Source organism: Carassius auratus, chromosome 19 (assembly GCF_003368295.1).
Source record: "Carassius auratus strain Wakin chromosome 19, ASM336829v1, whole genome shotgun sequence".
In the NCBI taxonomy this organism is placed as follows: Eukaryota; Metazoa; Chordata; class Actinopteri; order Cypriniformes; family Cyprinidae; genus Carassius; species Carassius auratus.
This window is the reverse complement of record NC_039261.1, coordinates 994,129-1,010,883: the sequence shown is the minus strand read 5'-3', so window position 1 is coordinate 1,010,883 and position 16,755 is coordinate 994,129. Positions and strand designations below refer to the sequence as shown.

The 16,755-nt window shown below is 38.9% G+C and overlaps 1 protein-coding gene across 2 annotated transcripts in view; it reads right to left on the bottom strand.

Annotated features, from left to right (window-relative positions):
• Positions 1-16,755, bottom strand: part of LOC113119098 (retinoic acid receptor beta-like) — a 194,426-nt gene that overhangs the window by 12,335 nt on the left and 165,336 nt on the right. For both annotated transcript variants that reach the window (XM_026288295.1, XM_026288296.1), the window contains one exon: positions 12,464-12,624. In XM_026288295.1, the coding sequence (XP_026144080.1) occupies positions 12,464-12,624 (161 nt within the window). The remainder of the gene's footprint in view (positions 1-12,463; positions 12,625-16,755) is intronic.

Here is a 16,755-nt window from a genome sequence, read left to right as displayed (position 1 = left end):
CAACTTTTGATTTAAATAATGCATTAGTAAATGTTGAAATTAACATGAACTAAGACTTATAAATGCTGTAGAAGGATTGTTCTTGCTTAGTTCATGTTAACGAAAGTAGTTAACTAACATTAACTAATGGAACCTTATTCTAAAGTGTTACTGACATACTTAGCAAAATCACAGCGACCTGTGTGTGTAATAGCTTTCAGATGAGTGTGTGATTGGTTACAACTGTGTTAAATCAGTGCAATGGATGATGGGAAATGTAGTCCAGGGTATAGTTTAACAGTCTGTGTATTGTGAGAGTTCATGTAGTCCATGTGGGTGACCACTGGTGGTGAGTGTACGTAAGTTCATAAGACCAGATTTGTGACAAATCGTGTTTTTTAAACCCAAAACACTTTTTAATCGTATGAGGGGATATAAAAAAAAGACCAAAAAAGAAAGATATTGGTAGAACAAATATATTTTAAGCATATTTAAATCATATATAGTACATTAAAATTAGTATATTTATATTATATTGTATTTAGTATAGTATAATAAACATTTTATCTTTAGATTTTGGCATTAACAGTTTTTTTGTCTGATTCAACCTAACATATAATCAGAATGCTGACTACATGCCATTTAAACTGCACATAAACTAACATTCTAAATACATTTGAAAAATCTTATGATGTTTAAAAATATAGCTTTCTGTCAGTTCTGAGATATCCCAAAAAGAAATAGCCAAGATCATTCCCGCTGGCCCCAGGTTCGATTCTGTCACTAGCCTTATTCATCAAAGAGAATGGTTTCCTGTGCTCTAGACTGAAAGCCGCAGGCTGTGAGATGCTCTGTGTGGATCTATTGTCTTGGGCTCAGATCAGTAAATATGATCTCTGCTTCAGAGTGAAGCATATCACAGCTGCCATTAAATCACTCTAAGAGAGTGGTGGCACATTTTGCTGAGAGACCTCACCAATTATTGGCAAACTAACCACAGAAAGACAAGCGGCCAGACTTTGATATTAAACCTACTTGTCTTCTTCCTCCCTGGGGCAAAGACGACGCTGTTTGATTTTCCTTCCAATCTCAGTCAATTACCACACGGTCATAATTCAATAGAGCCAAACAAGGAAGTGGCCAGGGAATTCTAATTTAATTTAGCTACATTTATCCTAACAAATTAGACAACTTGCGACATTAGAAAATAAGCTGCCGATGTTAGAATGAGCACATCTGCATCGATCACACAAACAGTGCTAACAATGATGTAAAAGAGCACATGCTGCCTATCCAGCTAATATCTCAAAACCACCTCCTTGAACCGAAGGCCACATATCAGCACTGTTTTATTTGATCTTTAAAGCTGCCAGGGTCATTTCTCATAACCATCACTGTCAATAAAGCATTATTCATTGTAGGACCGAAGCGCAGCTATCTCTCTCACCCGCCTGTGAACTCCTCAATCACTGAAGGATGGGATTTGAATATTTTACGGCATAATTGGAGCTTCAACCTAATCTGAGAGAGCGCTTGCTTCTTTTCTGTTGCTTAATAAAAGCTTGTCGGGAACCAATCGTGTGTAATAATGAGGAACTTCTCTCAGGCTCAGAGCGAGGATAATTAGTCCTGATCCAGATTAAAGCCGTGTTTAAACACCCCTCGCTGCTGTTCAGGCAAACATCACTGTTAAGCGTGGCATATCTGTGCTTTTTATGGAGTTAGGGAGACAAGGAAAGAATTTTTTTTTTTTTTTTTTTTTTAGCTTTTATCAATGCAAAATGACAGAAAATCATGCCAGCAGAAGTGACTTCCTAAGCTAACATACACAGGGCTTTATATTAACTTTTTTTTTTCATACAATTTTGTTGCTGGGAAATTACTTTCCCTTTCAGTTGGTCACTCTCGACATCACGTTGGTGACTAGCAAATTGGGAATCTCGCAAGAGAGACCAATCTACTTTGAGTGTAAACTAAATGAGCCAATGCACACTGGCATGCAATTATTGCATCAAGCTGCCACTGATCAGTATAAGTAGGCAGCCAGTGCAATGCATAATCAGCTTTTTGCTTCAGATCCAACAAGTGTTATCGTTCTTTTCCTGACAAGTCTTTGTGCGTGTTGAATGAGTCAGCACTCTCAAAGAAGCTTCGCTGTGTAGGTGTTGAGGTGCGACATTGGGTCGGTCAACCTTTGTTGAGAGGGTGTAAATTACAGGCTGCACTTCCCCCTGTTGCGTTGCGGTGGCTCTCTCCCCTGTGTGCTTCAGCAAAACTAGAAGAGCATTCATGGGTGAATGTCTTTTTAAAGTGTGTCTTTTTAAAAATTTCACCCGTGTGTTTCTGGATCTGGCCGTTAGCTGGTGCTGGGTGATCACTGCCTCACATGCCTGGGCATTAAGCAGGCTGAAGTGCCGTTTGTGGAAGAGTCATGTTCCCATTGCGGGAATATGACCATCTTGGAGTTGCGGACCAGGCTCCACCACCTTGAAACAGGTGGAGTTCCATTGCCTCTGCCACAATCTAGCTATCTTCCTGACAGAAGTACTTAATGCCCCTGTGTCCCAGACCGACCTCTTTTTCAACACAGTCGAGAGCTTCGCCTAGCAGTTCTCTGCTGCACAGAAGCAGAATGAGGCGATCCAACACATCCTGCCCAGGCGGCCAGATGCTGCCTCCACCCGGCTGGGCATCCACCTCCATTCTTACTCGGGCCCAGTAAGAATGGGGCTTCTACCCCACCCTGGCACGATGGTTAATGGGGCCTTGCTCCCATCTTATGTCGCAACTTGCCCGCCACCTCCTTCTTTGGAATGAAAAGCATCTGATGTCGCTTCATGCCATTCACATTCCCGGCCTCCACAGCCGATAAACTGTCACAAGCTGCACTCCCAGAAGAATGGAGATCTCGTCGAGAGGACTACCAAAGATATCCAATCAGAGCTGTGCTCTCCTTCTTGCAGCAAAGGTTGGAGCGAAGGCTGTCTCCATCCACCCTTAAAGTTTACATCACTGCTATTTCTGCTAACCATGACCCCATGGAGGGGAAAACGGTGGGGAAGTACAGCCTGGTCATCAGGTTCCTTAGGGAGGACAGAAGGTTGAACCCTCCTCTGCCTCCCTCTACATTCTTGGGACCCGTCTCTGGTGCTCGAAGCACTACATTGGGTCCCATTTGAGCATTTGCAATCAGTTGAGCTTTTCTTTTTAGTTTATTTCAGTGTAGACTCTGTTCCTGGTTACACTGGCCTCCATCAAGAGGGTAGCAGACCTGCACACATTTTCATAAAGTAAGAATGGAGGTGGCTGAATCCTTGAGAACTAATAGAGCAATATGTTCCATATGTAGAGGTAAGTCCACGGTATAGCCTCAGAGCCCGTGTTTCTCCTATTTTCATAAGAGTGGTGCTGGACCGCACAAAACACATCACCTCCATTCCAGGATGTTGTCAAGACATTGGTACATGGTTGCTGAAGTATTCTACGTGGCCCTTATTCCACTGCTATAGAGTTCTGATTGGGTACCTCTCCTTCATTGTAAGTCTATAGGATTTTTTGTCTCATCAGTCAAAGATTGCAAGCACTAAACCAGAACCAGAGGTGTTTCAACTAGCAGAGGGAAGATTCTTAACATATTTATTTATTTTTTCATATGGTGGATATATATAAATTAAGTTGAATCTGTATTTAAAAAAGACAAATAAAAGGGAGCATCCAATGCAAAATACTGTACCAAAACGGTCCGGTACGAATACACGTACCGTTACACCCCTAGTGGTCAGTGTAACATTTATTATCAGTATTGAAATTGTTGTGCTTCATTAAATGCTTTAGGAACTTGTGATTTTTTTTCATGCTTTTTTTTGATGAATATAAGTCCCTACTATTACTTTTTGTTTTTCAGCCAATCTATGCTGAATAAAAGTTTTCACTCATAAAAAAAAAGAACAAAAAACAAAATACTGACCCCAAACTTTTGAACCATAGTGTACATTGTTACAAAAGGTTTTTATTTTAAATAAAAGATGAGAAGAAAATACTTTAAAAGACATTACAAAACTTACTGGTTTCAAAATTTTTAACGGCAGTGTATATATTTATTATATATACATTTACCTGGAGTGCATGATCTCAGAATGTTTATTGGTAAATACTGTACCTTCCAAATTTCACATTATATAAACTTATTTCAAATGAAAATATTATAGCTGGACCTTAAAATTAACAAAGATAATAAAGAAAACAACATCTGGATATTTCAACTCCACATTTAACAAAAAGTGGCTCACTTCACCCAATTTAAACCCTGCAGTTAGGATGCCACCAGAAAGTTCTCTGGAATCAGGCACGCAGTCTCTTCTGCAGCTCTTTCTCAGGAGATATGTTCATTTTTAGAGAACACTGTCAGTCAGAGGTCTGGGTTTCATTCAGGTATGCGTTCCAAAAATGGATAGAGATTTTCCCCCCATTCTTATTCCCATGCAATGTTAGTGTTAGGGTTAATGCTTACTTGAAGATCTATCTTTACTGGAACTGTCTCCTTATTTTGGCCAACTTTTAGAGGAATCTTATTTTTGCAGATAGTTGATCAGCTGCTGCTTAGGCATCCCTTGCACTTTTGCATGCCTCTTGAGAGTCAGTGTAGCTGCGTCTCATTCTGTGAGTTTGCAGTAGCTGTATTACTGTGTCTGTGATTTATGTCAAGAGTTTTCTGTCATCCAGAATGCACAAGACAAGTAAACGGCTGAGTGCCAAGCCAGTATTTATTAATCTTTGTTAACATTAGTTAATAAAAATGCAGTTGTTCATGTTAGTTCATGTTAGTTCACAATGCTTTAACTTGTTTACAAACACAACTTGATTTTAATAACGCATAAGTAAATGCTGAAATTAATATTAACTAAGATTAATAATGTTAAATGCTGTAGAAAGTATTGTCCATTCTTAGTTTATGTTAACTAAAGTAGTTAATGTTAACCAATGAAACCTTATTGTAAAGTATTTCCAAAGTATAATGTGATAAACATGTAACAACATGAATATTTATGTATATGTATATATATATATATATATATATATATATATATATATATATATATCATACACAGGTGCTGGTCATATAATTAGAATATCATCAAAAAGTTGATTTCACTAATTCCATTCAAAAAGTGAAGCTTGTATATTATATTCATTCATTACTCACAGAGTGATACACTTCAAATCTTTATTTCTTTTAATTATGATGATTATAACTGACGACTAAGGAAAATCCCAAATTCATTATCTCAGAAAATTAGAGTATTGTGAAAAGGTTCAATATCGAAGACACCTGGTGAAACATTCTAAGTGACAAAAATAAGTGAGTGACGTGACATTCAGCCAAGTATGGTGACCCATACTCAGAATTTGTGCTCTGCATTTAACCCATCCGAAGTGCACACACACAGAGCAGTGAACACACACACACACTGTGAACACACCCGGAGCAGTGGGCAGCCATTTGGCAGTTGGAGCCAGTTGGAGGTTCGATGCCTTGCTCAAGGGCACAAGGGCACCTAAGTCGTGGTATTGAAGGTGGAGAGAGAACTGTACATGCACTCCCCCCACCCACAATTCCTGCCGGCCCACGACTCGAACTCACAACCTTTCGATTGGAAGTCCGACTCTCTAACCACTAGGCCACGACTTCCCTACCAGCTAATTAGGGATTAGCTCTAATCAGCTAATTAAACCTAAACACCTGCAAAGGCCTTTAAATGGTCTCTCAGTTTAGTTCTGTAGGCTACACAATCATGGGGAAGACTGCTGACTTGACAGTTGTGCAAAAGATGACCATTGACACCTTGCACAAGGAGGGCAAGACACAAAAGGTCATTGCAAAAGAGGCTAGGTTTTCACAGAGCTCTGTGTCCAAGCACATTAATAGAGAGACGAAGGGAAGGAAAAGTGGACTGCAGCTGGAGTCAGTGCTTGAAGAACCACTACACTTTGGGGAAGTCGTGGCCTAATGGTTAGAGGGTTGGACTCCCAATCGAAGGGTTGTGAGTTCTAGTCTCGGGCCGGACGGAATTGTGGGTGGGGGGAGTGCATGTACAGCTCTCTCTCCACCTTCAATACCACGACTTAGGTGCCCTTGAGCAAGGCACCGAACCCCCAACTGCTCCCCAGGCGCCGCAGCATAAATGGCTGCCCACTGCTCCGGGTGTGTGCTCACAGTGTGTGTGTGTGTGTTCACTGCTCTGTGTGTGTGCATTTCGGATGGGTTAAATGCAGAGCACAAATTCTGAGTATGGGTCACCATACTTGGCTGAATGTCACTTCACTTTTTTTTTTTTTTTTTTACACACAGACGTATAAGAGGCACACAGTCCACGTTGCTTGAGGTCCAGTGTAAAGTTTCCACAGTCAGTTGTAGCGTATCAGACCCGAACCAGACAAATTAAAGAGTCGATCACGACTGTGGTTGAAACACGAAGCCCACAGAAAGGTAAATCATTCCTAGTGCCAGAGTCAGAAGCAAGATAACCAACCAACCAACTCTTTCTCAGAACAGACATAACCACCACTAGAACAATTATTGACAATTTCAATTCGGAGAAGAGATTGTCAAATTTGGGGCAAGTAATTAAGATGCAATGCCGGCCAGCACATGTAAACCCATGAGAGTAATAAACAAGATCCTTGGATTGAGTTCCTCCCACCTAGCAGAACCAGACTGAAATTCCTAAGGGGGACCTCTTAACCTCTGGTCCCCACAGAACATCTTTTGTCAGAGAATGGCACAAAAACTGTCTTTTAATGAACTTAAAAAGACTTATAAATGAATATTAGTCCATTGCTTAACTCCATATTAATTTATATGTAACCCACACATTTGACTATGATGTTTATAATAATGTTTTGTGTATATTTTTTAATAACTATTACATAGCTTAAGGATACATATTCATGTTTAGTAAGTATGTGTTTGAATCTGTTAGCTTGAAACAGTCCAGACCATCAGTTATTTGTCAAATGTAGCATATTCTTGTTAAAGGAATCATGTCCAAAATTAGACCCTGCAAGAGCGGGAAAATTTGGACCACGTGCTTGATAAGATAACATATGATTTATGATACCCCGAGCAAAGACGATATCTAATTGGTAAAGAAAAAATTTAAGGTGTGGCCAACAGGCCAGTTTAAATACTTAGGACACCATAAAATTCTGCTTTTAGCTTGTGGTTTTTAGTTTGCTCTTAGCCTGCTTTTTGCGTTTGTTTTTCAGTCATCACTGTAAGCGTTCTTTGAGCGCGTTCCAGCGTGCTTCGGCCTGAATGCCTGCTGCTCCTTAGGCACGATGAGAAGAAACACCACCTAGTCTCGTCAAACTTTACTTCTGTTCTTTTACTTTAGTTTCTTTTCTTTTCCATTTCAGAGTTTCGTGTTCTGAGTTAAGTTTTGTAATCCAATGTCTCCGAGTCTGACCTCGACTGCCCGTTCAATTTCAACCAGCCCACACAACTCTGCATCGTCAGCCAACGCCCAACCATGGGCTTCCCAAGATGTCACTTCAGTGACTACTGAACATCCAGCCAATCAGCAACACCAGGAAACCCCCTTTTAACGACAACAAAGGGAAGCCTTTTATACAGGCAACGCAAGTAGTACCTCCAGAATTATCTAAACTGGTGTATCTAATATAATTTTAACCTCATTGAGGAACTCGAGGGTTAATTAAGTGATTGATGGTTGTTCGTGTCTATGCAATTTCGCGTATTGCTGTTAACTTGGGATTCCACATTGCCATTCTCTTAAACTCATTCTTCCCTATTTTCCTGAAATTTTTATGAATTTGTGAGTGCTAATGCGTTATATTAGTTTATATGTCTTAGATTTGTCTAATAAAGCCTTATTCATATTGAAAAGAGTTAATGTCTTAAACTGCTGATCTTGTTACTGTGCAAATTAATAGTGTTTTCACTATACTTTGGATATTAATATCCAGTGCAGATTTGATGTTAAACGGCTCATTCAGTGAATCACAGGGTGTCTCAGTGATCAGCCGTGAAACAGTGATTCTGTTCAAATTCCCTTAAAATCTTAAATGATTCCTTTTGAGCTAAATTTACCTGTTTCCCTTACACAGTGATGGTTTGGGGTGCCATGTCATCTGCTGGTGTTGGTCCACTGTGTTTTCTGAGGTCCAAGGTCAACGCAGCCATATACCAGGAAGTTTTAGAGCACTTTATGCTTCCTGCTGCTGACCAATTTTAGGGAGATGCAGATTTCATTTTCCAACAGGACTTGGCACCTGCACACAGTGCCAAAGCTACCAGTACCTGGTTTAAGGACCATGGTGTCCCTGTTCTTAATTGGCTAGCAAACTCGCCTGACCTTAAGCCCATGGAAAATCTATGAGGTACTGTGAAGAGGAAGGTGCGATATGTCAGACCCAAGAATGCAGAAGAGCTGAAGGCCACTATCAGAGTTACCTGGGCTCTCATAACACCTGAGCAGTGCCACAGACGGATCGACTCCATGCCACGCTGCAGTAATTCAGGCAAAAGGAGCCCCAACTAAGTATTGAGTGCTGTACATGCTCATACTTTTCATGTTCATACTTTTCATTCGGCCAAGATTTCTAAAAAAAATCATTTCTTTGTATTGGTCTTAAGTTATATGATAATTTTCTGAGATACTGAATTTGGGATTTTCCTTAGTTGTCAGTAATTATCAGAGTTTAAAGAAATAAACATTTGAAATATATCAGTCTGTGTGTAACGAATGAATATAATATACAAGTTTCACTTTTTGAATGGAATTAGTGAAATAAATCAACTTTTTGATTATATTCTAATCATATGACCAGCACCTGTATTTATATATATATAATACCTCTTCATTTTAAAACAGCACCACACGCCACTGAGATATTTTTTATGAGATTTGTGTATTCATGAGAGGTAACAGGACCTACACTTTTATTGGATAGGGTTGACTGTTAAAATAACATTTGTGACCCTGGACCACAGAACCAGTCACAGGGGGAAATTTTGTGAAATTGAGATTTATGCATCATATGGAAGCTGAATAAATAAGCTTTCCATTGATGTATGGTTTGATAGGATAGGATAACATCGAGATACAACTATTTGAAAATCTGGAGACTGAGGGTCCAAAAAATCTAAATATTGAGAAAATTGAATTGTCCAAATGAAGTTCTTAGCAATGCATATTTCTAATTAAAAATTAAGTTTTTATATATTTACAATAGGAAATTTACATAATATCCTAATGATTTTTGCCATAAAATAAATACAAAATATATATAATTTTGACTCTTACAATATATTGTTGGCTATTGCTACAAATATAACCATGCAACGTACGGCTTACGTACTCAAGGGTCACATATATTATATTACATTTAATGCACTGAGGACCGCGCTCTGTCATTATGTGTGTTAGGAATCGAAACCCATGACTTCGGTGTTGGCAGAACCATACTCTACTAGTTGAGCTACATCAAATTTTATCTGTACAGTAAATAATGTGTTCAGGGATTACATCTAGTAAGTAAATATTTTTGCACTGACTTTCAACTGATTTATAACAAAACAATCCTTAATTACAATTTTATAAGAATCACAGCTAATAGAAAAGTATTGGAACTCTAGCACAAATAGTGCCCTTTCCTGAGAAAGAAATCAACATTGAAAGCCACACCGGCATTCAGAACAAGACACAGCCTGTTATTAAAAGATGAGTGTTAGTGTATGTGAACACAAACCATGATAACCCACAATCCATTGCTGCTGCTGTGAACCTTTCACAGCTCAGTTAATGGAGCAGTCACGTCAATCTGAGTCACCTCACACTGAACTAATGCTATATTTACACACACTGCAGCTGCCAGCTATCTCCACATGGAGCATACGCTTGCTGTCAATAAAATCATCATAAAATCTCATCTGGAGCGGCTGTCATTCAGACAACACTCCCTATACATCAGGGACTTTGCAGAGCCATCTTAAATGGGATCTTCATGTCAGTGTGAATTACAATATAAAGTTCCCACAAGTGTAATGAAGGATTAACTGTTTCCCCGCCAGCATTTTTTTTTTTAAGTTGCCAGCCACCGCCAGGGTTTTTAACGATTTTCGCAAAATTTTAATGGCCCACAGAATATTTTCTTCTATGAATATATGTATGCTACATATCAAAATAAAGATCTGAGCCTCTGCTTTTAAACAAACAAACAAAAAAATAAATAAATAAATAAACTAAAACTAAACTAAAATTTTTATTTTATCTTCATTTTTTATTTTCTTATTGCCAATTGAACATAGATAGGTTTTGTTAAAAACACAACATTCTGGACGAAAAGCTGAGAAAATGGCATTTTTATCAAACAAGTGCATTTTCAAGTATACATGTAGATGTCATATCAATCATATATAAAACCTTTCAAAATAAAATACAATTATAAGTAAATTAAAAATATATTACATTTAGGCACTGCAATTTGCTTTTGAGTGGTACACATAGTAACATTTCCCAGGATATAAGGGGACACCACAACTTTTGCAGTAGAACGAAGTCGCCTTCCGCAACCCCTTATGTACAACAACTCTGCATCCTCTGGATGGGTGTTGCTTTTTGGGAGTGGGCAGTATTGGAACAAGTTCATGAACAGCAAAACTGAACTTCAGCCTGTTTTTTGGGTCAGTGTTGTATGGTGCTCTTGGAGTGTTTTCAGTATCACTTTTCTCCCCACCACTAGCATACTCTTGGCTGGTCCATGATTTTATAACACTCTGGATGAATGAGAGAAGAGTGTTACAATTACCCTGTTGGTTTTTCACTTTGTAAATGACAAAAGCGTTGAACAAACTGATTTGAAACAGATACATTCACATCACTTGACTTCCTGATAAATGGGTAGTACACAATGTTTTGGTCTAATTTGTCAATGCCATTCATTTCATGATTGTATTCCACAATGCATGCTGGTTCTTACTATGCAACTCTTTCTTGGTGGCCTCTCTGCCATACCTCAACACGTTCCATGTTGTTCTGATGGAATGTCGTAACCATTTTCACTGTTTGTTTGTCTCTCCATGCCAAGACCATCACATTTTCGTTGTGACGCATGATTGTTTCCCCAATCCTAAGGTCAGCATTTCTGACATCTCGAATGACCGGCGGTTCACCTCTGTTTTTTCTAATTGTACCACATACATCCAGGTTTTTACATCAAGTAGGTGCTCACACAGTCGTACAGAGTTGTATAGGTTGTTCATAAACAATCTGTAGCCATGAACTGCTAGGCGATCAAGAAGAGACAACCATGTCTTCCAGGGTAGCGCTTTCCCCACAATAGGGCTTCATGTTAAAATAGTAGCCTGTATCAGAATCGCACGAAATGTAGAATTCTACTCCATATTTGATAGGTTTCTGGGGATTGTACACCCTGAAAGCTAGGCGCCCACACCACAGAAACATGCCCTCATCAATGCAAATGTTTGACTTGGGCTGATACATTTGGCAGACTTTGGGCACAAGCAGATCCAAGACAGGGCGGATTTTGTACAGCCTGTCAGTGCAATTTTATGATATGGAAATCTCCATTTGATTTCAAACCTGTTGTGAGGCATGACCTTGTTGAAGAAGGAGGTAGCTAACATGTCATCTGTACACCAGTACATTTTTTGAACACAATTTCAGGCTTATGAATGATAGCAGTGAGAAAAAGGAGGTCCATGAAAGTTTTCATTTCTGAAACTGTGACAGGCTTCTATGCATGACATCTAGCATGTTTTGAAGTGTCATCCATAGCCTGAATACACTGATCTGCATACAAGTTGGTCTGATCAACAATGTTCTGAATCATTATTAACTGCAAATGCAAAGTGAGATAATTATGGCTTAAAGCTTATGAAAACCTTTTCACAATATTCTAATTTAGAATTTGGGGTTTACATATGCTGTGAGCCATAATCATCAACATTATAAAAAATAAAGGCTTGAAATATCTCACTTTGCATGTAATGAGTCAATATAATATATTGGTTTCACCTTTTAAGTTGTATTATTGAAATAAATGAACTTTTGCATGATATTCAAATTTTTCAAGTTTCACCTGTAAATACATATTACAATGTGGTAAATGTGCACAAAGAGAGAAACAATTTGGCCATTATACGCTCGTTTTTATGCACACAGCCACACATAAATGCATGCACACACACTCACACACAAACATTATAGTGTTCATATATATATATATATATATATATATATATATATATATATATATATATATATATATATATATATATATAGAATGCACTTCATATATAAAAGCATTATTGTATATGGGACCCGTGTGTTTATGACATACCCTTTGACCCTGACCCTCATGATAGTGTGACTTTAGCACTGAAATATGGCTCATCTTAAGCTATTTAAGTTATTTAAGTGAACGAGCGAGAAAAACTCACCGTGGTGTACTTGCCCAGTTGGCAAAGTGAGGGAAACGTCTCTTGGTGAGCTTTCCTTATCTTCTCAATGATGGTCTCTTGTTCTGCTGTCAGTTCATAACTCTCGGCCAACTCCTGCTTTGGAATCTCCTTTTTCTTCTTATTCCTGTCATTCCGGACAGCTGAAAGTGCATAAAAAAGGGAGTTCACTCATATTTTCTGGTCTGTTTATATTTCAGTCATAATGTTCATTCAAAAATTAATATGTATATGTACGTATATATGCTAATGTTCATTAAGTGAGGATAGCAAAATAAAGGAAACTGTGACAGTTTTTACCCAAAAATTCTTCATAAAGTGGATTACCAGTAAAATATAGAAAAATGTGGGACCTAAATTATTCAGATGTTTTGAACTGTCAATAGGGCCTTTCGCACTGTAGGAACCTTTTCATAGTACCAGAACTAATTGTGAAACTACCCACTTTTGGGCATTTTCGCACCACAGGAACTGGGTGTGATTTTAGTACCAGAAACCAAATAAGTACTTCAGTACTGTACATTTCGTTCTGGAACTAAATTGGTGCAAAAGGCCCTTATGTTTTGTTTAAGTGTTTTATCTTTATATTCAACTTTCAATTTCCATTTTATTTGTATAGCGCATTTACAGCAAACACCAGGCTGACCAAGGTGCTTTTCAGAAGAGCAAGAATTTTACCACATACACAGAAAACAGACCGGACAAAAAATGTACAACCACCCATTTAAAAATGTAACATATCACAGTAGTCAAAACACTAAGGAAAAAGTGTCAGGTTACAGTGCGTCCTCTAGGGGTAGCTATGGGGAACACCTCGCCATGACCTGTGTCTAAAGCATACATTGAAAAAACACCAACGAGTTGGCCAGCGACAGCCCCTGACATCACTACCGGCATGACTATGGATAAATAGGCACTGGGAGAACATGTCATTCACTTCTTTGTCTGAAGCTTGCGTCCAAAGCATGGCAGGGAGCTAGAGGATGCAGTGTCTCGTTCACTACCCAGGGAACCATGATTACATTCGTAACTTGAGATGTTCCCTTTAAAGAGAACTTCGAACTGTGTCATCTAGGGGTACAGTATACCCATGCCGCCATGCTGAGGGGAGTGCAGGCCAGAATCATGGCAAACACTAATTAACAGCTCTACCATTTCCATTGGAGTTGCCCCTAGGACGGCTGTCTGTGACATTACCCCTTACGGCCAAAGGCCTAGGCTACATACCCAACTTACTTGTTATGACCTCGGCCCGGGGTAAAGCTGAAGGCTTGGAATCAAGAAATATTCCTTTACAGGGATACAGTAAAGAGCCTAGCATTTTATATTAAATCACACAGGGGCTACCTCTTGCTCTTGCATAAGCTTGCTGAAGTAGCTGTCTCAATAGATCCCTAATAGCAACACCCTGTTTAAATAGATATCCGATGATACATAGGTGGAGTAGCACCCAAGATGAACGAGGCTTCTACCAACTCAAGAAAGGGAATGAAGCAACTACACAAAGCCCTCACCATATAGGATTTTAGAAAGAACGCAGAGCACTAGCGTGCAAACTTACCAGAGTGTGGATTTCAGAAAGTGCGCAAAGACTTTACGTGAACACTTACCATAACATGGATTTTAAAAACTGTTCTAAGGAGGGGGATCTCATGGCACTCTGATAGAGCAGCTCATAGATGGAATGGTGCATCCCAAATTGATATGTTTGAGAGTCATCAACTCAAACTCGATTGAGGTAATAATGCTGGAGCACTTTGGGGAAAAAAACAGAGAACTCAATCTCACGTGAGAGGAGAACTCTGAATTTAGAAAGAGCTTGCTGACATGCTTTCATGGAAAGTCCAACTTTGCCATGGCACAATCCATATCCTCCAACAGCTCTACATATGCAGGGCAGGAGGATTGAGAAGGCTCAACCTAAGCTTTTTCGACACCCTCGGACATCTCCTGCTCTTCCTGGGTAGAACCCAGCAGAGCACTAACCTCAGTATCAGAAAGTGTTAAAGATATAACATCCTCCTTCAGCGTTTCACTCTCGTCCGCCACCGACGAGCGCAAAAGGGAAAGTCCCTCTCTAAACTCCTCAGCCAGATCCACCTGTGATCCCCACGAGCTCACTCTCCTCCGTGCCTCATCAGCGGTGGGTCCTTAACTGTGGGAAGCAGATGGCTGCCCCTCTTACCTCGAAAAGTGAGACAAAAGAGAGCAGAGCTTTTGCATAGAAAAATGCTTTACCAGAATGCTGTCTGCACTACAATTGCGTGTGCAGATTAAGTCAAGTTGGTTGTCTGATTTGTGTGTGCTTGTAGGGGATAAGTAGTTTGAGATCAGATGAAAAAGGAGTGAATTGAAGTCTGTACCATAAGACTTTTCCAGATGAATGTTGAAGTCACCAAAGTCTAAAAGTGGACTGCCGTACTCCGGGTATGAGGACCACAAACCATCCAGCTCCTCTTGGAAGGTGCCTAGAATTTGCCCAAGAGGGCAGTAAATTACCACAGCCTGGAGTTTTATAGGAGCTGTTAAAGTGATCACATGAGATTCAAATGAGTTATGATTGCATAGGGGAGAGTGGGTTGAGTATTTCCAATTGTTAGAAATGAGAAGATCAGTGCCCCCACCCTGACGGTGGCTGTGAGAGAAAGAGAAATTGTTTGGAGATAGCAGCTGGGGTTGCTGAGTTTTCTGGACGAATCCAGGTCTCAGTCAAGCCCAAGATGCTGAGTGTGGAGTTTAAGGAAAAAGCAGAAATGAATTCTACTTTGTTGGCAGTTGACTTACAATTCCAAAGACCCACAGAGAAAGAAAGAGATGCAGTAGAGGATGTAGGGATAGGATGCAGGTTCGCAACATTGCATTGGCGTCTGCGTGTGACATTAGATCGTTTTCCAGAGACAACAGGAATGGTTTGGAAACACATGATAGAGGTCAAGAAAGAGAGGACAGAAAAGGAAATTGAGTAAAGGGAAGATAATAGTATATAATAGAAGTACTTTAAGTGCTTTGCCTGTTTCGTTGCTCAGTGAAGTCGCACAAGTAAAGTTGCAGGTCTTTATACTCGTTGGTCTTCACACAAGGAAGCTGAACTCTTCCACTGATGCTTCCGTGTCAGCGCACAGACATCATATAAATACACAGTCTAAGACACTAAAGTGAAAACAGCTGTGGCATCCTCACAATTGCCACAGGCAATAGCCTATAGCAGGGTAATGCCTTCAAATCGAAACTACAGTTTGCACTTAAATGCAGGAAGGGAGCAATGCAAATTACACAGGCTCCTACTTAGCGGAGGGCAATTATTATAATCACCAGTAAGTGCAATCAAAAATGTAAACGGCAATGAAAATACAAAGTAGAAATAGGCAGAAAAATACATTTTTGAGATTTAAAAGAGAAATAGTAACTCTTCAGTAATAGTTGTCAAACTCACTATTGTTATACTGTGTCAGCATATAGTCACACATCAGCAATGGAAAATTATTGCAGAATCGAACAGAATGGTCTTTGCAGTTATAAATATGCTTCAATCCAAATACTTCAGTAGGCTGATCCCCACTTCAAAAGAAGCATCGCTGTCAATGAAAGTTCAGCATTTGGTCACGTCACATCATATTAGAGGCGTGTTATGAGACAGCCTTGATCTAGCCGAGGCGTTACAAACACTAAATCTTTGCATAGCTATAAGAAATACTGGCATATAACATTGCCTTGGAAAAAACAGTTAATCTTAAAAAATAAAGCATATACATAAACCCTGTTCTGTCCTATTCTATGCCCAAAACTCCTGAAACATTTGGTGTCTCATATTATATAGCAGTCAATGCAGCTTGAGAAAGAAATCAAATATTTAAATGTGAGAAAATATTCAGATGTAACCCCCTTTATATTCTTTAACATTTTCATAATTGAAATTTAATTACAAATATTTTTCTCTTCAACTGTAACAGATTACAGGATTTTTTATTTATTTAAAAAAAAAAAAAATTATAATAATAAACTTGCTTCTCAACACTTCCCAACACAACTTAAATTAGTACAGGGTCAAAATAAAGGTTAATAATACAACTCTGTCATGGGAAAACTGATGTACCCCTAATAATGGTCTTTAAACAATTAAAAATTATATATATATATAGGGAAAGGTGCAGTATTGGAAATTTTCGAGGAGCACAAATACAATATTTGTGTTACACATAATTCTCATTAAAAGCCATTTATTACTTCAAAAAAAAAAAAAATAATAATAAATATACAGTATATATATATATATA